The sequence below is a fragment of the Pinus tabuliformis genome, chromosome 2_2, assembly GCF_031772625.1.
Source record: "Pinus tabuliformis cultivar Carrire ecotype Pingquan chromosome 2_2, CPIR1, whole genome shotgun sequence".
Classification (NCBI taxonomy): domain Eukaryota; kingdom Viridiplantae; phylum Streptophyta; class Pinopsida; order Pinales; family Pinaceae; genus Pinus; species Pinus tabuliformis.
The window spans coordinates 266,156,179-266,181,154 of NC_142300.1; the positions used below are offsets into that span (position 1 = coordinate 266,156,179).

Sequence of the window (24,976 nt, forward strand, 5' to 3'; positions counted from 1 at the left end):
AATAGAAAATGAAGAAATGGGAGATTGTGTAAAACTTCCAAATTTTACTCCAAGTAAAATCATTGAGTTATATAGAGAGTGAGACCTTCAAAGGAGAAAATTAGAACAATAGAAGATAAATATCCAGAGTAAATTTCTGATGAAGGATGGCAAAGAAATTGTCATAAATGATAGTCAAGAAGAAGTTGACAGGTATAGTAAATAGAAGTAGAAAATTGTCTTGAAAGACAATATGGCAGCAACTGAAAAGGTGCAAGAAAATAGTGAACAAGAAGGTAAGGATGTAATGGTGGCAGTAAAAATGAAAATTCAGCAATTAAGAGTTGAAGGCAATCAGCAGATAGAGGATATACTGGACAAAGAAATTGGGTTGGTAAGAAGGTTAATGATGAAAGTGTCTCAGAAGAAGACAACAACAAGAAAGAAAAGAAGCAACAACAAGAGGAAGACAACAACAAACTATGAAAGCATGGAAAGTGGAGCATTGCAGCATAAGGTATGGAGACCTGGAGAACAACAGCAGACAATAGCAAAAATAGAACAACTGACAAGAAAAGACAGATTACAAAATAAAGTCTAGGATCTAGGAGGAATCAATTATCCAGACTTATGACCAGGAGGTCATAAATTTTCTTACCTGGGGAGTCTGATGCAGGAGCATCCTACTCAGAAAAACCATTGCATTTTAGTAAGCATAGGGTCTTGTGTTTCAAGGGACCTGATTCCCTAAAGAGTGATTAATTATTTATTTTCCTATGTTTTTATGAGGGTTGTATAATAGTGAGGATATTGTAATGAAATCTTCTCATTAAGAGAGATTTCAAGAATAGTGTGTGAGTTAGAGGAACTAGGAGTTAGTTCATGATTTTGTGGATTAGAGAGGATCCTTAGAGATAAGGAAGAGATTTTAGGATTTTGTTGAGAAGGTTATGGATCTAAACCAAGAATTGGTTGTAGAATCCTTTTGTAGAAATGTAAGCCTAAAAGGCATAGTCAAGATGGTTAGTTGGTTAGTCAGTTAGGTTGAGAGTTAGATAGGTTGGATTGTGAGCCTACGAGCATTGAAATGAGAAAGGCCAACTGAATGTAAATCAGGCCAGAGGGATAGAGAGTCTCATTATGTAATCATTTTTTTATATTTATATATACAAAGAATTCGATTCCTAAAGTGTGTAAGTGTGTGGATTGAATAAAATAAATGATAAATTGTGGGTGAACCAGAGTTTCTTCATAGTATATGTATGCAGGTGGAATTTGGGCAGATCACAGAGAAGAAGTGAGGACAAAGGATCGTGGTTTGATCGTTGAATCTGATCAAAGGATCCAAGTGAAGTTTGAAAGTGACAATGATTAAAAAATATGTAGAGTTAAGCTCGGGAGATATTTGTGTGGCAAAACAACAAAAGAAAAAAACCTTGAAGAAAACCAATACTACAAAAGAACATAGAAGAAACCACATAAAACTGAAGTAAAGGGAAGGACGAAGAAACGAGGTTACGATGCACAGGAGTCATTGGATCTTGGAGATCAACAAACGAGGTTGAATGGGATGGGCGATCAAGATTAAGTCGCGCAGCTCAAAGTGAAAGAAATGAACAACAAAGATTAACTTAAGTGTTAGTGGAAGAGGAACCCGGAGGAGCCATCGTAGCCATCGATGGACAAAGATATACAGTCATCGGGCACTAATTCGATTCCTAAAGTGTGTAAGTGTGTGGATTGAATAAACTAAATGATAAATTGTGGGTGAACCAGAGTTTCTGCATAGTATATGTATGCAGGTGGAATTTGGGCAGATCACAGAGAAGAAGTGAGGACAAAGGATCGTGGTTTGATCATTGAATTTGATCAAAGGATCCAAGTGAAGTTCGAAAGTGACAATGATTAAAAAATATGTAGAGTTAAGCTCGAGAGATATTTGTGTGGCAAAAAAACAAAAGAACAAAACCTTGAAGAAAACCGATACTACAAAAGAACATTGAAGAAACCACGTAAAACTGAAGTAAAGGGAAGGACGAAGAAACGAGGTTACGATGCATAGGAGTCATTGGATCTTAGAGATCAACAAACGAGGTTGAATGGGATGGGCGATCAAGATTAAGTCGCACAGCTCAAAGTGAAAGAAATGAACAACAAAGATTAACTTAAGTGTTAGTGGAAGAGGAACCCGGAGGAGCCATCGTAGCCATTGATGGACAAAGATATACAGTCATCGGGCACTAATGAGCTTAGACGTTAGTCAAAGAAGAAAGGCGAGTTTATAAGTGAAAGCGGGTTATCAGATGGAGAAAAAGTGGTAAGTGGTAATAGGGGGGAGTCACCCGATTCCATTAATCAGCTGACACGTAGCACGTCGGAGGAGATAGGAAACTGCTTTATCGGGCGGGTAATCCTCATGCAAGTAGCTCACTTGATATCGTTGTGGACCATTGGATCAAATGGGTTTTGATCTACGGTGCAAGATCACTGAGCAGTTCTGTTAATCGGGGAAGACATCAATTGTCGGATCGTAGGGTAAGATCTACGATGAAGGTTGAAGATGATAAGGCTTGGAAAGGAGTGGACCCAAGAAGTTTATACAGAAGGGTTAAATGTATTTGAGTTTCGGAGGATGAGTGAAGATCATGCGACAGCCGTTGATCTAATGGAGTGAAATCAACGGTGGAAAATGAGCCCAATAAAGGTAAGCATCGATAAACGTGCAAAGGCCATGGATTGGTGAAAAGGTAAGTTTATGTGTGTTTATGTGTATTTCTATTATACGAGGGTTATAATAGAAATAAAGCGGATAAAGGTTTATGGGTTAAGTTCGCATATAACCAAAGTTAAAGAGTGGGGTATGGTTAGTATGTGTGGGGTATAGATTAACAAAATTTTATTAATGAAGGTTGAATAAAGTCCCGATGGAAAGGTTAACAAAGGCTTATACTTTGAGTTAGTCAATTAAAATGTTTTCGTATGAGATTAAGTGAAGGGGCCTTAAACCTTAATTTATGAAGGTTTGACTAGGCAGGGTAATTAAGATTCCTAGGGTAAATGAGATTACGCATTTTATATGCATACTATGGGTAAAGTTGGCTTAGGCTAGCATCAACTCCTAGCACAATACATGATGCATCCACATGCACATGAAATTCCTTCTTCCAATCCGAGAAGACTAGGATCAGCGTAGTGACCATTTTCTCCTTTAGCACATCCAAGCTCTTCTGTCATTCTTCATTCCAATAGAACGTAACATCTTTCTTTAGTAGTTTTTACATCAGTGCGGTGATATGGGAATAGCTTTTGCTGAATTTCCTATAGTATCTCGTATGCCCCAACGTTGCGCGCAACTTTTTCACACTCCTTGGTGCCTCCAAATTGATTATGACCACGATCTTCACTGGGTATACCATCAAGCCATGTCTGCATACCACATGGCCCAAGAAAATCCCAAAAGCGACACAAAACAAAAATTTCTTCAGATTGAGCGCGATCGAGTACCTCTGGCATGTATCTAGCATCAATCGTAGACTTGCCACATGGCACTTTACTAATCCAAACATTATCCAATAGTCAAAGTATACCTCCAGAAATTTGTGAATGAAATCCTTGAACATAGTGATGAATACGTGTGAAAATATCACCGATGCGTTCTTCATCCCAAAAGGCATCACCGTATATTGGAAGCATCCCCATTCAGTCGTGAAGGTTGTCTTATTTCTATCCTTTGGTGCGATCTTGATCTGATGGTACCCAGAGAATCCATCAGTGAACAAATATGCTTCTTGGTCGCCAACATTATCCAGGACCTCATCAGTGAACGAAGTTGGGAAGGGATCATGCACGCAGGCATCATTCAACTTCTTGAGATCTACGCATATCCTTATTTCTTCCTTTTGTTTCTTTTCCTGAACCTCTATTGGGCTCACCCAATCAGATTCACCAGTTCAATATTACCTACCGTGAGCATCTTATCTAACTCTAAGCAGACCCTTTCTTTGTACTTCGAATTGAGGAGGTAAGGTCTTTGCTTCACAGGTTTTGTGTCTGGTCTTAGGGTGATTTTCATGACACCCAGGTCCCCTATTATCCCTTTCATATCTGAAAACTTCATGGGAAACAGATCCTGGTATTCGCGTAGTAGTTCGGTGACCTTATCCACTGTCACGTCATCCCAGTAGTCCCTAATATTTGCAAACTTCAGCTCTGCCTCCATGCCAATGTTCACCTACCTAGTTTTGAGTGGCTCAGTTATGTCTGGGCTATCTAGCTGTGATCGTTCAACTTCGCGGTGTCCTTTAGTCTTTGGAATATTAATATTCCTCGGGTCTTCGTGTTCTTCTTCTGCTGTTACATTGTAACACTCTAGCATGTGGCTCAACTGGGTACTCCAATCAGGTTGAATCAAATCTAGAGGATCCCGCAGTATCCTAAAAATTGTTGCCTTAACCTCCTGCAATGCTTCATTGATAGATTTAAATCCATCCTCAAAACTGAACGTCATAAAAAATCCTTGGTGCAAAATATCCCATTCTTCGGTGTCATGGCAAAGTTCTGTATCCAAGTACCAATTTATTGGTATAACATCCAAGGTATGACAAAATAGATGAACCCATTCCGGTTAAGGCTTCGCTCCGTACACTTCAGTCCATTTGGAAAAATGGTCACGTAGATCATTTCTTCCATTATACTTTTATGTTAATTGCACCTTCGGATGACCAAAGTGTACCCTCATCATCCTCCTATATTCGCGCCAATCATCAAAACTATCTTTTTGCATACCCCACCATCTTGCGGGCGTAGCACATAGTGCCCAATCTAATGCATGGAAGCGATTCTTCTCTGGTATTTCCCTTTCAAATGCATCCCAAAAGTGATCAATGTCAGTTAACCCATCATATTAAGGCAGATTTCCTACCTCTAATGATACACAGTGCAATGACTTAGTCATCATATTAGAGCGCAGTGTAGATACTTCATGCAGTGGATTCTGTCAGTGCTCCAGTTCTTTGTCTGAATCTGATGTGTAAGAGCTCTCACGGTCCCACGTAATACGTCCATCTGCTGTTAGATTCACCCAATCCTAATCCCACACTATTATTTTGTAAATCGTTTCCAAATCATCATCACTTTCATAATCGCGAGCTGGTTCAGTATAGTGTAGTCCTTCAGTAGGGTCCAGTGGCACCACTACGCGGAGCGATTTCTTCTCAAATATCATCTTTCACTTCTTCATATTGATTACCCCATTCATGTCAGTGGCCCAATCGATCCCAAGGATCGTGGGGTAGGGATTGCTATCATCCACAATCTCTATCACTTCAAAATCAACTAGTGCGTTTGCGCATTCGATATCCATTGTTACCCCCTGCAACCTCCCCATTGGGATAATTTTCTGCTGATTTGCCAATATTAACTGAATCAGAGGCCACTGTAGCACAGGTCTCCCCATTCTTTCCCATGTTAGTTTCGGAAAAACATTCGTGTCGAACCCTAGGTCCAAGATAACTTGGTCCATTTCGTATTCTCCTATCTGCGCGGTGAGTCTCATCTCATGTCTAGTTCTTGCCTTATGCTTACCAAGTTGTCTAACTATGCGTAGTCCATCAATAATGTTTTCCTTGCCAGCACACCTATTTATCAGCTCCTGTAGTCCCTTCATAGCCCTGCTATCGTGGAGCAGTTTCATGCAAGTCTCCAAGAACGTGGTAATCATGGACGAGTCCATTTCTTTAGCTGGCTTCTCTTGACTCCATGAGGTAGAGGCCTCAACGAAACTTTTCTTCACTTCCATAAATGTTTCTTTTGTGTGTTCTAGATCAAGACCAGTCCCCTTTTCTAGTGCTTTGCGGACCCACCCACCTTCTTCAGGTTGCTTCCCCTTATCCTCACCAGTCATCGCTCCACTTTGCAGCACAATATTTACCTTAGGGTTTTCCTCGCGAGGCTCAACCCTCATCATCTACAAGTTCTGAGTCAGTTGCTGAGGCTGCACCCCCTTCTCGCATATCTTAGCTAACGATATAGGGAAATCCTCCGTTGCATGGTCAAACTAAGTAAAATAGCGGCATGACAGTCGTGTCAGGTTCGGGCAGTCTTGCGCGTAGTGTCCTGGTCCTCCATAATTGTAACAAATAACCTTCCCTCAACCTCTAGCAGGTCCTCCTCCACCTCGGCCTCATCCACACCCCTAATACTCGCCTTGTGCTCCTCCAACAACTTGGTCTGAAGGTGACGTTTCTGCCTGCACCATGTATGCAGGTGTCCTGTCCATCATTAATTTGTAACTTCGACAATTGCGCTCATCATGACCCACAAATTGACAGAAGTTGCAGAAGAGTTATTGTGGCATCTGTACCAATTTATGCAGCAGATGGCAATTGTCTGTTGCATGTTTCCAAGATACCTGAAAGATAGCACACCATAGCGCGGGCCTTGTACTTGGCCCTATTGTAGCTTCCGGCCTCAGAGGCATGGGTCCTCCTACTACAACATAATTTGCGAAAACTGGACAGTGATCCTTGTAATGCCCCTGTCTTTTTCACTTTAGGCACCACACTTCTGCGTGTGCCTGGCTGAGCTGTTTTGTCTTTTTGCAGACTTTGCATTTCGAGGCAAAGGTTTTGCAACTGCACATGAATCTGTTGAACCCCTAGATTAGCATCTTGCATCAGTGTTTCGTGTAATCTCATCGTGATTTCCAGAGCTTCTGCCTGGGTCCCAATCTTCTGTTGTGATAGCGCAACCCTTAAATGAGGCAGGAGTGAGGCCAAAAACCATTCACGGTGCTACCCATTAGTCAGATTCATGTTAGCCTTGCAGATCGTACACTTCAATCTATGATCCAAATCCTAGGGTGTCTCACCAGGCTTCATCATGATCTCTTTGAATCCCACAATTGATTGCACCTCAAACGTAGGTCTACTAAATTCCTTATGTAGTGCAACATGGATATTTGCCCACGCAGACGTCTGATTATCAGTGTAGTACTTAATGTACCAAGTTAGTGCGTGGTCCTGCAAAGCACTGACCAACGTTGCTTTCTTTATTTGATTGTCCATGATACCTTGAGCTTCCCATACAGCCTTCGCTATGAACCAAAACTGATCCGGATCTTCATTTTATACACCCTTGAACACAGGTAGCTTTATGGAGTTCGCCATGTTGAATGGTGGTGGAGGTGGCAATGGTGTCGGTGGATGAGGTATTCGCGGGAACCCTTGCTTTATCAACTGAATAGTGCTCTGCAGAGAAGCCTATGCTGCTCCCTCATCGTCACTCAGAGGAGGCTCAATCAGTGGGCTATATTCAGGGCCTTTTCTTCCTTTGTCCCTGAAAGTCCTTCCACTTTGCATAGCCCAAAACATCAAGGTAACTGCATAACCTGCTTTTCACACAAGAGCATATTAATCCAAGTATTTAACGATTTCAAATACTTACCTCGCGGCCCTTTGAACAAATGGCGTTGTGCTTCATTGTAACTAACCAAAGTATCGACTGCGAACTCTGTCACAAACCCTCCTATGATACGGTCGAGCCAATGATCGACAGTGCGAATGATCTTATCTTCAGAGGCTTCCAATTTCCGCACTAACTCCAGGGTCCAGACAATCAGACCGTCAAGCCTCCACCTCCCTTGGCCGTCTGCCAACTTCGCGATCCACTTGTAGAGTTCAATTGGGAAGGAACAGAAGAAGATTTCATGTATCTCTGTGTACAAATATCTGTCCAACCATTGGTTTTTCATCAATTACGGATTTATGTTTTCTTGCTTCGCAAATTCGCGGATCTTTCTATCCAACCAGTCTTCGATCTCTTTCTTAGTTGGATTCCAATGATGCGACATCACACATCTCGTTATGCAGATCCCGGTCCCGGCAATGGAACCATTTGTTGGCTTGATGGGCCCTGACCCAGGTTCAGCGTTAAGCAGCCAAGCAAATCCCTACACTACTGGCCCTTTCAGCATCAATCCACGAAGTGCGGACTGAAGTCTAACCCGAAGCAGTATGGGGGGATGCAAAAACCAAGTTTCCGCACCTTGAGATGTTTGTGATGTTAGTTATATTCCTAACCTTCCTTCACGTAGACCGATAAGCCCTTTAGGGCTTATCAAAGTACGTCTCTTGTTCGTCCCTAAAGCCTTCGCAAAAGTCTCAAATCGTCCTTCGCAGGCCCTAAATAGATATATCAGGCACTTACGCGCCTCTATAATTACTCTTCTCTACTTACTCAAATTCGCTTAAGTATTGGTTAAATTTAATATGCATTACGATTATCTTTGCTTAAACAGACATTCTTACTTGCATTCATATGACAAAGTAAAATACATGGATTCGCGCATCAATATAGCATTAATTCATAACCCCAGTATTCAACATAACATAATCACACATTCATAACAGAAGTAAAATAATACATACACATATAATTCCATAATACTTCTCTTTATTGAAAATCCAGATTTTCAGTACAGACTCTGACTACCCTGTGCACATAGTTGCAGGGGTCTATGCACTCAGCTGCAGATTTCTACCCTAGGCCTCTGCGCACTCTGCTACAGAGCCTCTTCCTATGCTAAGACTCTTCACTCTTAGCTCTCACAGACCCATAAAATTCCTCAGAACTCTACCAAAACATATTACTTATCTCCCTTAGACTCTTCTAAGGCGCCCTTCTTATACAATCCCATGGTCTGCGGACCAAGGGCGGATCTCATCAAGCCGACACAAACTATCTAAACTAAGGGTGGAAACCCCCTTTTGACTGCTTACATCTTCATGCTCCGCGACCACAAAATGTGGATACTTTACATTCTTTACACAAAACTTGGGCCTTTAGCCCCAAAACTTGGGCTTTTAACCCCAAAATTGACCCCAGGGGACCCGTTCCCAACAAGGAGAGTTGTTATAAGGCAGTTTAGATCTGTGATTTTAAGCTTAGAAGAATCCTTCTTTTCTTCTTGGTTGACCAAATTTCATTGCTCAAAGGCTTTTAGGCCTCATTCTCTCTAACAAATTCCCTGCAAAATAAAATTTAAAGCAATTAAAAATCATGATAAAACTTAGATTTCTAATTATATGAAAAAACAATGAACGAATTCAAAAATAATTCATCAATTTAATAAAATAAAATTTTATCTCCCTATTTCTTTCTATGGAGAAAATATTATTAATAAAAGAATATTGGAATGAATAAGCAACAACTAATCTTCCTGGCCAAATAAATTCCTCCAAAACAAACATAAGAAATTATTTATTGTTATAAATTCGAAGCTACAACTTATGTTGAATTTATAGAATAGTTAATGATGAAATCTAGTCATGTAACCATTTCCATTCCCTTTTTTACATAACAAGCTTCCAACGAACTCTTATTTATACAATTTCGTTGAGTAAAACTCAAAACATGGTCATTTAAAATTGAGTTATAAAATAATTAAATACTAGAAAAACATAATGTTAAACACTTTAATTAAAAAATTAAATAGTTTATTAATGTTCAATTTTAATAAATTTAAAAAATATATATATAGATAGATATATTACAAAATAGCTAAAATAAAATAAAATATTAAAAAGTATGAATTTAAAAAGTGGGAGAGGGGAGTTTTAGTTTCAAGGCCTCGTAGAGATGTACGTGGGTATGGAGGAGGGGACCCATGTGATACCCTCCTCCAATTCCAATATAATATAAAGCCAACTCATGTGTTACATTATCCTCCCACATTAATACTCTGTGATGTCTTTTATGCTCCTTCCACTTAACGTTAATACGTTGTAATGTATATATCATAGGAGTATTCTACCTAGGTGGTAAAATGGCCTGTTTTTCGTCACCGGCCTCTGGCTTTGGCCACTGGCAATCCCTCCGCCCTCCGCCACCCTCGAAATAAGGAATTGTGATTCCGTGGGCTGCTCAGTCACCTTCCTCCTCGACTCGGCGCCTCCCGCTTTGCAATTCCTCCTCTCTGCAATTCCTAAACTCTGCAGCTCGCCACCCAAGTACAATTCGGACGAACCTCCGACTCCGTTAATTTAAATTCCCTTCAATGCGAAATCGAAATTCCCTGATATGTAAAATCATCAAGTTTTGGTTGCTGGTTGCTGTTATTTTCATTGTAAAACCCTTGAGTACACCGAGTATCCTCAACAATTAAATTGACAGATAGATTTTGGGAGCTGACGTGCAGACAAGTGGACTTGACACTGGAACAATCGCCATGGTTTACATGACAATAAACCCCCTGTTTTGAAGAGCCCGCATTTTGTTGCTGTTATTTTCATTGTACAGGTATGTGAGCCTCCAATGGGTGGGAAAAGTGGCCGGTTGAGAGCAGATTATATGCAAGGAAAAACCAACCCAAGGCAAATGGATCATCAAGCATTATCTATTTTCGTCCAGCAATATGTCAGATAGACATTCAACCTGGTTTTCATAGCTGAACAAATATTATTGCTTGTGTAACAGATTTCCGAGGTTGCTAATCGATGGGCCTTATGGAGCACCAACACAAGACTACAAAAAGTATGATGTCTTGCTTCTTGTTGGTCTAGGAATCGGAGCCACTCCATTTATCAGCATTCTCAAAGACATTGTCAACCATATGAAAGTATATGAGGAAGAAGGCGTAAGTTTCTTTAAAAGTTTTCATTTTCGTTTTGATCCCCGAGCTTAAATCTTTGATTTTCTCCTCTAAATGGTTGCATTTGCAGAGCATTGCAAACGTAGGGAAGCGTAAGAAAAAAACTTTCAATACAGTTCGTGCATTTTTCTACTAGGTTGCTAAAGAGGAAGGATCATTTGATTGGTTCAAGGGAGTCATGAATGAAGTGGCAGAAATTGATCAAAAGGTACACACCTTCAAGTCTTTACTTCTGTTATACACGCCCTTGCGATTCAATGATGTTGATTGAAGCAAGGAATGAATCACTGTTAGGGCATAATTGAGTTGCACAACTATTGCACAAGTGTTTATGAAGAGGGTGATGCTCGATCATCATTGATCACTATGTTGCAGGCACTAAATCATGCCAAACATGGTGTAGATATTGTATCGGGCACCAGGGTAAGTCAATCACATTACAACATTCAAGATTTACATGTTCATGTGAATGAAGAATTTTTGTCAATGCTTATGGGAATTTGATTCAATTAATCTACACAGGTTTGCACACACTTTGCCAAGCCTAATTGGAGAAACGTCTTCAAGAGTATTGCTCTCAAGCACAAAGACTCGAGAGTGGGTATGATTTTCTCCAACCTAACCTTGTGTCAATGATCTGATGGTTGTTCTGTGACAGATTATCAACTAATCCTTTGAAACCTCACTTCTTTCTCTACTTGATATGCACTCAGGGGTTTTCTACTGTGGTCCTGCTGCTCTTATCGACGATTTGAGGCAGCTTTCATTGGATTTCACACGCAAAACTTCCACCAGATTTGACTTTCACAAGGAAAACTTCTGATGCCCAAGCGGTTCAATTGTTTGTGTGTTATTAACTTATTTGTGCATTCATGTTATTAACACCCCAAGAGGCAGGGAATCGAAGAGTCTATCCCTTACTTGCCCAGAAGTTATAGCCACTGTCTGGAGAAAAAATGGGTCTCTTTTGATAGTTGTTTTCTTTGTATATTAGAACATGAATTTCAGAGCCATACAACAAAGGACATAGAGGATGAATCAATTTTTTCTTCCTTCATTTGCAATAAAATATCTTTTGATTGATGTTCAGAGTATTCCTTGATTTGCGTTTAAACTATGGTACATCTAAATTTTTGCAGATTGGATTCAAATCCTTTTACTGACCTCTCTTGTTGTTTCTCAGAACTTTCCATACTCTTGAGATCCTTTTGTACTTTGTGTTGTGATCGTTATTTTTGTGATGCCTTCTTAATTTCCAGGTTTATTAGGATTTTGTTTCACGTTAATGGAGTATGACTTTCTCCAATGTATGTAGCCTCTCTTTTCCATTCTCCAATGAAGATTAGCACACTTCATTATCCAGTTGGGATTACTGAACTCTGGTATTTAGTTGCTTGTCTAGTAATATGACCCTGTTACTATGTGTCCACAGCTTGTTTGAGATCAGAGAAAACTTTGAATATCATCTTACTTTCAATCTTATTAGGTAATTCTCTATTTATGTACTGTGATAATTAATCAACTTTATGTCACTACATACATGTGGATTGTGGAAAAGATTGTAATTTTCTTATTAAAGGACTTGACATACTAATGAAGGCATTATAAACCATAAGCTGCATTGTAAGCCATAAGCTGCATATTTCTTGTAAATTCCAAGAGTTCTTATTATAGAACAATTTGGAAGTTACATGAGTTTCATATGTAATGTCTGTTGTAACTTTTATCTGAGTATTGTTTGTTTCTAAGAGTTTCAGAAGACTGCACCAATCATATTTGATTATTGATTTTCAAGTTCTAAGAAGACCTTTCTTTTTGAAGTAGTAAATTTTGGACATTACAGACATTTGATGATCCATTAAACTTCTCCTGCTAGCATGTGGAATGAGATAGATCCCAACCCATTCACTGAGCACTTGTCAGCATCACCAAAATCCACCTATATTTCCTTGTTCCTCTAAATTACATAAGGCCAATATACTTTACATCATATATCAAAAGGATTCACCATTTGTATACCACCCAACACTTAAAAATATGTCTATGGAAAGGCATGACATCCTAGCAAAGGTAATGTCAACACTGGCGTTGAACACATCCACACCTGAAACTTCTGCACTTCCTACAGACAATATCTAGTGATGTTGTTTCTTAATCTTCCACTTCTTCTTCTTAGGACACTAACAAGAAAATTGGTCATGTTTGTTGCTCTTGAAGCAATTGATATGACTCAAATCCTTCTTCTAGTTAGAATACCCTAAATATTACATTTTCCTCTAACCCTTCCCAAATCTTGCTTTATTTCCCTCCTTCCTCACCTTCTCAATGATGGATAGGTCTAGTACATCCTCATACTTTCGTAAACCTATCTTCAATCTCATCTCCTCCTTGACAAAGGCATCACATGGACATTCAAATGAAGGTATATTCTCATAAGCACATAGACATTGTAAAAAGCATGCCAAGATGGACCAACTCCATTCAAACAAATCTAAATTAACTCATTTTCTACCATCTTGCCACCAATTGTGACAAGATGATATCTCAACTTTGTGATATTCCTAGTTATTTTATCAATGTTTCTCATGTTGCTACTAGTTAGTTTGTTCTTCAACAACATTAGCTTGTACATGTTCTTACTTTGGTACAAGGAGAGCATGGCATTATACATATCCTTTGTCATCTTCCTCTTTATGATATGAGTAGTTAGATCATCCTTCATCGAATCTAGAATGATTTCCTTTGCTTTGACCAATTTCCCAATGTGCTCAATAAAATCCTAATAGGGATCTAGGGGAAGAACCACATCCTTTTCCACAAGGTACTACAACTTAATCTCTTCCAAGAGATTCATCACTCTGTAACATGCACTTCCATTAAAGACAAATGGAAGCACCCTCCAAAAAATGACAACTTAAGAGACTATAATTGGTTATGACCACAACTCTTCAAAAACACATAAACAAATCAACAATTGAGATCTCACACAACATTCCAATTATTGGAAGATCTTAGGCATCTCATTCTTCAATGCTTATCAAGCATGGATATGATTTTTCACTAAAACTATGGAATTCCACTCCTAAAAGCCTCTAACTCCTCCCTCTTATAGATTGCATTCATACCCATACATTGAATCCTAGAAATTTTCAATAATGGTGTTTAGATGTCATACTAAAATTACTCAAACCATGGTATTCCAATTATGCACTCAAAGAAAAACTAACCTTGAGTAACTTTAATACTAAAACCCTATCAAAAAAAATCCTTCAAATACACTAATCTACAAATAGATGTGAGTTGAAACACTACCATAAAATACATGGAAAATAAAACTCTCAAATATGTGTCACTATTTTATTAAGTCTAGAAAATAATAAATTATAATCCTATAACTTAAATCATAAATTATTAAGTACCTTGACACATATCCCATTGGATTTTTTGACAGTGCCTCTGCAAGTGGTGTGTGTGGGTGTGGTGCCAATATCATTCTCAACTCTTCCCATGCTTTCCATTTCTATTGGTTTGGAGGTTATGGCACCAATATGAGAGCAAAGATTTTGGCTTTATGGGGTGTTATGCATTGTGCATCTTGGCTAGTTGTTGATGAGATCCTTATTGTCGGAGATTCGAAGATAGTGATTGATTGGGCCATGGGCCATCACTCTCTTACTGTGCCTTCCTTAATCCGCTAGTTGGAGCAAATTTCATCTTTTAAGGCTTACTTCAGCTCCATTTATTTCTGCCACATCTTTAGGGAGAAGAATGCATTGACTTACCAACTCTCTATGTGTGGTGCATTTATTCTACCTGGGAAGATTTGTTTTGGCTACCTGGTCAATGGTTCAATCATCACCTCAGGGGCATTTTTGTTCTAGCGGGGGCTCTATTTATTTTTCTTCCTTTTGGTTCTTCTCTATTGGACCCTTATGTTCTAACATCATTGGTGTCTTCACTGTGTACTCTGTTATTGTGGCAGGGCACTTATTTTTTATTGCTTGTCTGATTTTTTGCACATGATCACGACATTTTGTTCTCTTTTCTTGCCTCTTTATGGGAGGATTCAGTCTTGATTTTTGTCTTTTTGCAGCCTCTGCTCCCGCTGGTTTTTGTTCTTAATTATTGGTGCAATGTTAGCACACAAACTATAGCTAATGTAACCTCTTTCACATTATTAATGAAAGATGTTGTTTTTTATACTGGAAAAAGAAAACACATAAGGTCACCAACAAGCTTAATGGAAGATCCTCTAACTCTTTTGTAGACTAAGAGTAGGGTACAATTAATTCATTCCATCTCCAAATTGTGCTTAGGTAGGATAGAAAACCCTATCTGTAAATTTGAGTAGCATAACATGCATAAGAAACTTTCTATTATTATTGAGTGCCTATCTAGAGAAGATTGACAAAATGTAAGCATGTGTTATCATTCTTTAGGAAACACCCTAGCTAAATCTAGAAAACTCCCCTCTCTCATGCACTATGTCTAAATTTAGATATGCATGCATACTACAAGGGAACTAAACTAAAACCTAAACTAAAGACCAACAAAAGAAACACTATCAAAATATACTAACTCCATTTAAATTGGTACCATTGAATCTTAACTTGTCATAAACTAAAATTAATTGAAGGCATGCATGCACCCTCTACCCAACAAGAACATATATATTTTTCTAACTATGTGCTCATTTAGACTTCTCCATTACTCCTGTAAGAAAACATTGAAATTGATTTTTTTGATGACTTCTTTGCTTAAGTTGTACATGCCTTGATGTTGTGAGAAATCTATCTAAACTAAACTAGTCAAACTCTAATGGTCATGACACTAGGCTCACATGAGTAATTAGTGAGAGTTAGTGTATATAAGAGATTAGTATAATCATTTATATACACACTGGCATATGATCATTTGATGTTGTTATCTTTATGGTTATTAGGAGTTATTCTCCTAATAACTTTATGAGTCATTTTCTAACTTATCATTATTGATATCATGAGAGCCATGTGCCTCATCTTTTAGCATAATTGACATTTATTATGTTATTTTTGTTAAATTCCATTCATAACAATGAGTATTACAAGAGAGAATCCTCAAACCTACAACTTTAAAATATATGTTTCACTCATGAAGTTATATGTTTTTATGAGAAGCTCCAAACTAAGTGTCACTTGCTTCTATGAAAAGCAAAGATTTGTTATTGTTTCTAAACTAAAATTTCAACAAAATTAGAAAAGCTAATGTGCTTACAAGTTGGGGTTATATTCAATTCAAGCTTACAAGTTGGGGTTATATTCAATTCAAAAACTTGTTAAAAATAGCATGGTGCAATGATTTGTACATATCTTTTGATTATTAGTGCTTAGCGCTAAGGTGACTTACTATTTACTTATACAAGTGAATCCCTCTATTGGCTTGAGAGCCATATCATGTGAAGTAACAACCAACCATGCATGCTCATAGTTCAGCTAATTTTGTCGACTTTTGTCAAACTTATTTTCAACAATTCAATTGTTATGTATAGGATTAGATTTGGAGTTTGCTCAAACTCCAAAATAGTTAATTTTCATTACATTATTTTTGATAATTTGGTTCATAACAAATGAGTATTAGAGGAGAAGATTTTCAAACCTACAACTTTAAAGTATATGTTTCACTTGTGAACCTAATGTTTTTATGGGAAGCTCCAAACTAAGCCTCAATTGCTTCTCTAAAAAGCAAATATCTATTTTGTTTCTAACTGAAATTCAACAAAATTGGAAGAGATAGTGTCCTTACTAGTTAGAGTTTATACCCATTATCAACAATTTTTCTAAAAATAATATGGTTCAATGATTTGTACATATCTTTTGATTTCTACTACTAAACGACTTACTATTTAATTATACAAGTGACTCCTTATATTGGGTTGAGAGCCATACCATGTGAAGCAACAACCAACTGTGAATGCTCATAGTTTCAATGAAATTTGTCAAATTTCTCCTCATCAAGAATTCAATTGGCTTGAGAGCCATACCATGTGAAGCAACAACCAATCGTGAATGCCATAGTTTCAATGAAACTTGTCAAATTTATCCTCATCAAGAATTCGAATTCAATTCAATTGTCATGTACTTAACCTCTAAACTCATCCAAGATTAGATTTGCTCAAACTCCAAAATATTTAGTGAAATTGCAATATAACTTACTATTGTGACCTTCGAGTTGTAGATGACTTCTACAACATTGCAACATTATTTGACAATCTCAACTGGATCATAAATTTATAATATATGGTTCGGCACAAATCTGTGAGCATGAAATCAATGTTAAGCTATTAGCAATTTTACTGTCCTTGAAGTATATTAGGTATTGGGATTTAATCCAATCTTGGACTGCTCCACCGTTTGAAACTTAAGAAAAGTGATTCATAAAAATTTAACAATCTGCAATTTTGAATTCTTTCTTTAATGTGATGACTCGATAGAGATCTAAGGTTGAGCTTTATCGTGTATAAATTAGAATTAGGTTTAATGGATCATCAAATGTCTGTAATGTCCAAAATTTACTACTTCGAAAAGAAAGGTCTTCTTAGAACTTGAAAATAAATAATCAGATATGATTGGTGCAGTCTTCTGAAACTCTTAGAAACAAACAATACTCAGATAAAAGTTACAACAGACATTACATATGAAACTCATGTAACTTCCAAATTGTTCTATAATAAGAACTCTTGGAAGTTACAAGAACTATGCAGCTTATGGCTTACAATGCAGCTTATGGTTTATAATGCCTTCATTAGTATGTCAAGTCCTTTAATAAGAAAATTACAATCTTTTCCACAATGCACATGTATGTAGTGACATAAAGTAACTGATTAATTATCACAATACATAAACAGAGAATTACCTACTAAGATTGAAAGTAAGATGATATTCAAATTTTTCTCTGATCTCAAACAAGTTGTGGACACATAGTAACGGGGTCATATTACTACATAAGCAACTAAATACCAGAGTTCAATAATCCCAACTGGATAATGAAGTGTGCTAATCTTCATTGGAGAATGGATAAGAGAGGCTACATACATTGGAGAAAGTCATACTCCATTAACGTGAAACAAAATCCTAATAAACTTGGCAATTAAGAAGACATCACAAAAATAACGATCACAACACAAAGTACAAAAGGATCTCAAGAGTTTGGAAAGTTCTGAGAAACAACAAGAGAGGTTAGTAAAAGGATTTGAATCCAATCTGCAAAAATTTAGATGTACCATAGTTTAAACGCAAATCAAGGAATACTCTGAACATCAATCAAAAGATATTTTATTGCAAATGAAGGAAGAAAAAATTGATTCATCCTCTATGTTCTTTGTTGTATGGCTCTGAAATTCATGTTCTAATATACAAAGAAAACAACTGTCAAAAGAGACCCATTTTTTCTCCAGACAGTGGCTATAACTTCTGGGCAAGTAAGGGATAGACTCTTCGATTCCCTGCCTCTTGGGGTGTTAATAACATGAATGCACAAATAAGTTAATAACACACAAACAATTGAACCGCTTGGGCATTAGAAGTTTTCCTTGTGAAAATCAAATCTGGTGGAAGTTTTGCGTGTGAAATCCAATGAAAGCTGCCTCAAATCATCAATAAGAGTAGCAAGACCACAGTAGAAAACCCCTGAGTGCATATCAAGTAGAGAAAGAAGTGAGGTTTCAAAGAATTAGTTGACAATCTGTCACAGAACAGCCATCAGATCATTGACACAAGGTTAGGTTGGAGAAAATCATACCCACTCTGGAGTCTTTGTGCTTGAGAGCAATACTCTTGAAGACGTTTCTCCAATTAGGCTTGGCAAAGTGTGTGCAAACCTGTGTAGATTAATTGGATCAAATTCCCATAAGCATTGACAAAAATTCTTCATTCACATGAACATGTAAATCTTGAATATTGTAATGTGATTGACTTACCCTGGTGCCCGATACAATATCTACACCATGTTTGGCATGATTTAGTGCCTGCAACGTAGCGATCAATGCTGATCGAGCATCACCCTCTTCATAAACACTTGTGCAATAGTTGTGCAACTCAATTATGCCCTGAGAGTGATTCATTCCTTGCTTCAATCAACATCATTGAATCGCAAGGGCGTGTATAACAAAAGTAAAGACTTGAAGGTGTGTACCTTTTGATCAATTTTTGCCACTTCATTCATGACTCCATTGAACCAATCAAATGATCCTTCCTCTTTAGTAACCTAGTAGAAAAATGCACGAACTGTATTGAAAGTTTTTTTCTTACGCTTCCCTACATTTTCAATGCTATGCAAATGCTAACCATTTAGAGGAGAAAATCAAAGATTTAAGCTCAGGGATCAAAACGAAAATGAAAACTTTTAAAGAAACTTACGCCTTCTTCCTCAGATACTTTCATATGGTTGACAATGTCTTTGAGAATGATGATAAATGGGGTGGCTCCGATTCCTAGACCAACAAGAAGCAAGACATCATACTTTTTGTAGTCTTGTACTGGTGCTCCATAAGGCCCATCGATTAGCAACCTCGGAAATCTGTTACAAAAGCAATGATATTTTTTCAGCTATGAAAACCAGGTTGAATGTCTATCTGACATATTGCTGGACAAAAATAGATAATGCTTGATGATCCATTTGCCTTGGGTTGGTTTTTCCTTGCATATAATCTGCTCTCAACAGGCCACTTTTCCCACCCATTGGAGGCTCACATACCTGTACAATGAAAATAACAGCAACAAAACGCGGGCTCTTCAAAACAGGGGGTTTATTGTCATGTAAACCATGGTGATTGTTCCAGTGTCAAGTCCACTTGTCTGCACGTCAGCTCCCAAAATCTATCTGTCAATTTAATTGTTGAGGATACTCGGTGTCCTCAAGGGTTTTACAATGAAAATAACAGCAACCAGCAACCAGAACCTGATTATTTTACATATAAGGGAATTTCGATTTCGCATTGAAGGGAATTTCAATTAACGGAGTCTGAGGTTCGTCCGAATTGTACCTGGGTGGCGAGCTACAGAGTTTGGTGAGTTGCAGAGTTTAGGAATTGCAGAGCGGAGGAATTGCAGAGGGGGAGGCGCCGAGTAGAGGAGGAAGGTGAGTGAGCAGCCCACGGGATCGCAATTCCTCATTTCGACTCTCCAGCTAGGACCCGATCTGTCAGGGGATGTTAGGATTGCCAGCCTCGATCGGATCTTCTGTCAGGGAATGTCAGGATTGCCAGGGGAGGGTGGCGGAGCTAGGGGAGGGTGGCAGAGGGCGGAGGGATTGCCGGTGGCCAAAGCCGGACGATTTTCGGCCAGTGACGGAAAACGGGCCATTCTACCCCCTATGAAGAATGCACAATTTGGAACTTCTTGGGAGATCGAGAAAGAATATTACCCTCCCCATTTTGTATTATTAAATTTTAATATACTTAATATTATATACATATATAATCTTTTCAATCTACCCATTATATATATATATATATATATATATATATATATATATATATATATATAGATATATATATATATATATATACAAAATAATTATAATTTATAGTTTGTTTATTATATAGTTATAATATATGTACAAGGGCACCCTTTAATTTATAGATATGATAGATTTTTTCACTAGAATCCAGTGAAACAATTTTAAGCAAGAATGTGATTTTTTGTTCTTTAAAATACATTTTTGAATGTATAAATGGATTTGGCACTTTAAGAAATCTCTCGGGCATTCGAATTCTACAGATTAAACAAATTAAACTCAAGTTTTTACAAATCTCTACTGGATTTTTTATTAAAATTAACTAGGAAAAATATCATGAAAAATAAAATTTCATCTATAAGTTAGACTACACCTATGTACAAGTTCTTGAATCATATGTATTTTTAATAAATATTAAATTAATAATTAATTAAATTAATAAAAATTAATTAAAACTTTAATAAATTACAAACTAATTAAGTTAATTAATCAAAATTAATTAAATAATTATATTTGCATAGTTTAAAATAAAAGTACAATGCATTTGGTATATTTTAAGCCCAGGCGACGAACTTCAACTAGAGTTTGATTGAGGATATTTTCCAAATCGTAAGTCAGAATGAGACGAAACTTGAATGGTTGGAAAGCTGGAGATGTAACAAAGACAATGGAGCAATCAAACTAAAAATACAATAAAAGTGAAAATCTCACAAAATTAAAAGATTAAATAAGTGATTTGACCAAAATTTATATGGGTGGTCCCCATAATAAGTTTCAAAAAGTATGGGGGGCATTGTGGCAACAACAATTGGAAACACATAGGGACGAAGAAATTATCTTTGGTTTAGAATAATAGGGTTAAATTTATCAAAGATAAAATTGAAAGTTTTCAAAACATCCTTGCATATTGTACCATTCCTAATGGTCCCACAAAAGATAAAATCAAAGCAAAATAAGCTCTTAAAGATGAAAGTACTTGAATGGCCAACACAAAAATGATGAATCCAAATATAGAGAATTATTATTATTTTTAAATTCTTCCACTACAATTGGACAAAAAATATAGCTAGGGGGTTTAAGAAGTAGTATGCATCCATTAGATATTAAATAACCTCTTTTTCCGACATTACTTCGCTGCTAGTAGGCATGTTCAGTACCTTGGCGAAGATGTTTTGATACCATGCATGCATTGACCCACTATCAACAAGCTTGTTTAGTACCTCGACGGGTTTGCATATACTTCCAACACTGATGTGATTTCAACCCTCTTATATGTCACCCTTTTGATTAGCATATTTAATGAATTTATTTAAGCAATTGAGTTTAGAGAGCGAGGTGGTACAAGAGGATTTCTATTTAAAGGAATAGATGTGATACCAGATTAGTATTCACCCCATTAGTCTTCTCTTTATCTACCAATGTAGAGTTTTTTTTAAATGTGGAGGGGTATGGCAGGGATTCAAAGCAAATACTACAAACAATTCATTCCTTTATGAAAGATGAAATTCTACTATTTGTATCATGTCTCAATGTTCTCCATAGTTAATGTTTAATGTATGAGAAAAATGAAAACTTGGTATGGATGACATTTAGATAATTGAAATCCTATTGAAGAAGAAGAGTAAATATTTCCCCATGTAGATCAATTAGTATTGTGTAGGAAAGATTCCCTCACATAGATTTTGGGAATATTGCAAAATCCAACCCAAAAGGAAAAATGAAATCAATATACTTCAAAAACTGCAAATGAAGAAATAAAATGAAAACCCAAGAAAATGTGAAAGGAAAAGCCATGATTGAAAAAAAAATTCCAATAAGATTGCTTATGAAGGTGTCTCAACAAAAAACCAAATATGAGGAAAGAATGTGTGTTTTTCTTAAGTTAAGATCTTGTTAAGTTGTGTCTCACAAAGTTGTAACTGATTATGATTTTATTAAAAAAGTAATATTACAACTAGATGGTAGCGATGGATAAGTGATGAAGTCACATCATATGTCTATTGTTTAACGAATATCTTGTTTGAAAATAAGCTTTGAAGAATAAGAACGTGATACTAAATGAAAACAAGGTAAAGTAAAGAGACTATCTGATGTTACTTGTTTACCATTTAATCATCCTCACAACTACTTCTTTGAGCTAGAAGGGATGCAAAGTATACTGAAGGATTTTAAAGAAATTTTGCTAGCAACATCAAACTTTTAGTGTAACTAGTGAGGACCTGTAAAAACAAATCTAAAATTAGAAAATATTAAAATAAAATGTGTAACACCCTCATCCCACATCTACCCAAGCAACTGGCCAACCGAGGTAAACATGTGATGGTAATTTAATATGATATGATTCGACCTCCTAAGTCAACTTATGGAAGTGGAATTGATGGAAACACACCATACAAACCTTCCACATCAGCAACGGGACTCCCATGAACCATCCCAACCTCTCAGGTAACCAACCCATAGACCCCACTAAGTTTTTAAACTAATTAAACCCTGAACGCTCCCATGATATGGGCATGCAAGCATCGAGAAGGCTTTGGATGCTCCCACAACATGCTATGCCAACGTCCAGGGAATTTTATGCTTAGTGTTGTATCTACGTCCTCGGGATTTGAGCCTCTTTTTCAGGCCTAGAGCCCAGGTCACTGCCCAGAACTAAATGAAGCCTATAGAGTAGAAAGAAAACAATGAAATGATGATACACATGAAATTACTTGAACAAGGGCTTGATTGGACCGCTACTAGCCATGATAGGCATTTCGTCAAACATGTTTTGGCCAACATAATAAACATGTAATAACATGCTTTACCATGATCTCCACCAGATCACTAGGCCAAAACAAGCATGGATGCCATCTAATTTATACACCTACACCGTGAGGAATTTTCCTATCTCCTAATCTCTTAGTCTTTACCACAATCCACACCAGATAACTAGGCCCTAAACCAAGACCCACGCTCCAGGCTTTAGCACATATCCCATCCCAGGATTACTCGGTCTGATGGAGAGCAACCACCTCTAGGTTTTACCATATATCTTTCCATTCATTGGTCGAGGATTCCTAAGCCTACCGAGGAAACAAAAAATCCATATTTACTGCAACCCACAATCTGGTACAGGGATTACTAGGCCATGCATTATATTATTGAGAGATCCACCTCACTCAGCTTCGAATCCATCTGGAAATCCAACCCAACCAAAACATGAGAACCCCATCACACCATGGCTATCTGGAAATGGAAAGGCTAGGCTAAAAGCATTGTCACACCTAGAAAACCCCATGCCATAACAGCAAAAGAACCACATGCAATACCAAGAATGCCAAATCTAAAAAGGAAAAAACACATGCAAATTGATACCTGAAAAGAATCTTGTCGTAGCTACTTGATCTTGCTCTTCCTTGCTTTCTCCTTCCTTCCTCTTGCCTTCTTTTCCTTTCTTGATCCCATGCCAAAGCGCTCCAAGAAAGATCTATGTCCAAGAGTGAGAATAATGAGAGAGCTCCAAAACTGAATTGACAAAAGGTACTAACTGATCCTCAAAGGCCTTTTTATCAATTAGGCCTATATTTTCTTGATTTTCCATCATTTTCCTTCATTTTCCTCCTCACTTGCAACCTGTGACCTTTCAACTTCATTTTCTCCTAATTTCTATTTTTTTCATAAATAAATGTGCCAAAAATGTCATTTTTCCTTTCCAAATCCTTTGTCATTTCCTTTGCTAATTTCCTTAGCCATAAAAAATGAAATGAACACCCACTAGGATCTTTTTCCCAACATTCATCTTGGAATAAGTGTTCCATCAACCATGGTTATTATTTTTGCCTTTATTAACTTTTATTACATGGAATTTTCACTAGGGATGTTACAGAACCCTCCCCCTTGAGGGACACTATCTTTGGTGTTCAACCACACCTATACCTCAGCAAAACTATTGAAAAGAAAACATAATTCCCATGGAGTTTTATAACATAGCTCGATGCAATATTTACAATGATCATCTTGTTGAAAAGAAAACAAACGTGACAACATAATGAACATAACATCATAATGACATGATACCCATACCACTTATTGGGGCTTTATAACTTAGTTCATGGAGGTATTTACATCCCTATAGATATGCACATATATCAAAGATCACCAAAACATATGCCAAAACATATACCAAACATCATACCAAAATTGACTTGCCTCAACCGACAAATAATGAAGGATACAGACCCCGCATCTAATCCTCCATCTCCCATGTAGCTTCATTAGGACCAAAGTGCTTCAACTACACTTTAATCTACTTGATTTCTCGGTTCCAGAGCATGAGCACCTTTCTCTATAATATACACTGAGGCTCCCGCTGGAATTCTAAATCTGGGTCCACCTGCAATACAAACCAATCAATCACATGGCCATCATCTTTAACATACTTCTTAAGCAATGACACATGGAAAACATTATTGACTTTCACTTTCAGAGGTGGTGCAAGTCGACAGGCTACTAGTCCAATCATCTCAATAATCCTGAAAGGTCCACAAAACTGGGGTGCCAGCTTGGCACATGATCCAATCCGCAAGGAGCTCTTCTTAGGTTTGATTTGCAAGTACACCTGTTCCCGAACCTGAAACTCCTCAAACAACTTATTCCGATCTACATAGCTCTTCTTCCTATCCTGTGTTGCTTTCAAATTCTTCTTAATCACCTACATTTTCCACTCCATGTTTTCCAACATGTCCAGTCCAATCAACACCCTGTTAAGTGGATCACTTCAACTAATAAGAGTATTAAAACTCTACCCATACAATGCCTCTAAAGGAATCATCTTCAATGACTCCTGATAACCATTTTTGTAACCGAGTGCTACCA

The 24,976-nt window shown here is 37.4% G+C and overlaps 1 protein-coding gene and 1 pseudogene across 2 annotated transcripts; one reads left to right on the plus strand and one right to left on the minus strand.

Annotated features, from left to right (window-relative positions):
- Nucleotides 1–232: 232 nt before the first annotated feature.
- On the plus strand, nt 233–11,821 carry LOC149192320 (respiratory burst oxidase homolog protein C-like; annotated as a pseudogene). Its single transcript, XR_016254992.1, has 7 exons — nt 233–373; nt 10,276–10,349; nt 10,453–10,612; nt 10,698–10,835; nt 10,922–11,050; nt 11,150–11,228; nt 11,341–11,821. The product of XR_016254992.1 is annotated as a respiratory burst oxidase homolog protein C-like (transcript).
- Nucleotides 11,822–17,945: 6,124 nt separating this feature from the next.
- LOC149192321 (respiratory burst oxidase homolog protein D-like) lies at nt 17,946–18,804 on the minus strand. The gene is made up of 3 exons (XM_089406362.1): nt 18,582–18,804; nt 18,404–18,482; nt 17,946–18,291 (listed from the first exon to the last, which is right to left on the minus strand). The coding sequence occupies exons 1-3, from the start codon at nt 18,723–18,725 to the stop codon at nt 18,182–18,184; spliced, it is 333 nt and encodes a 110-aa protein (XP_089262488.1). The 5' UTR covers nt 18,726–18,804; the 3' UTR covers nt 17,946–18,181.
- Nucleotides 18,805–24,976: the final 6,172 nt, after the last annotated feature.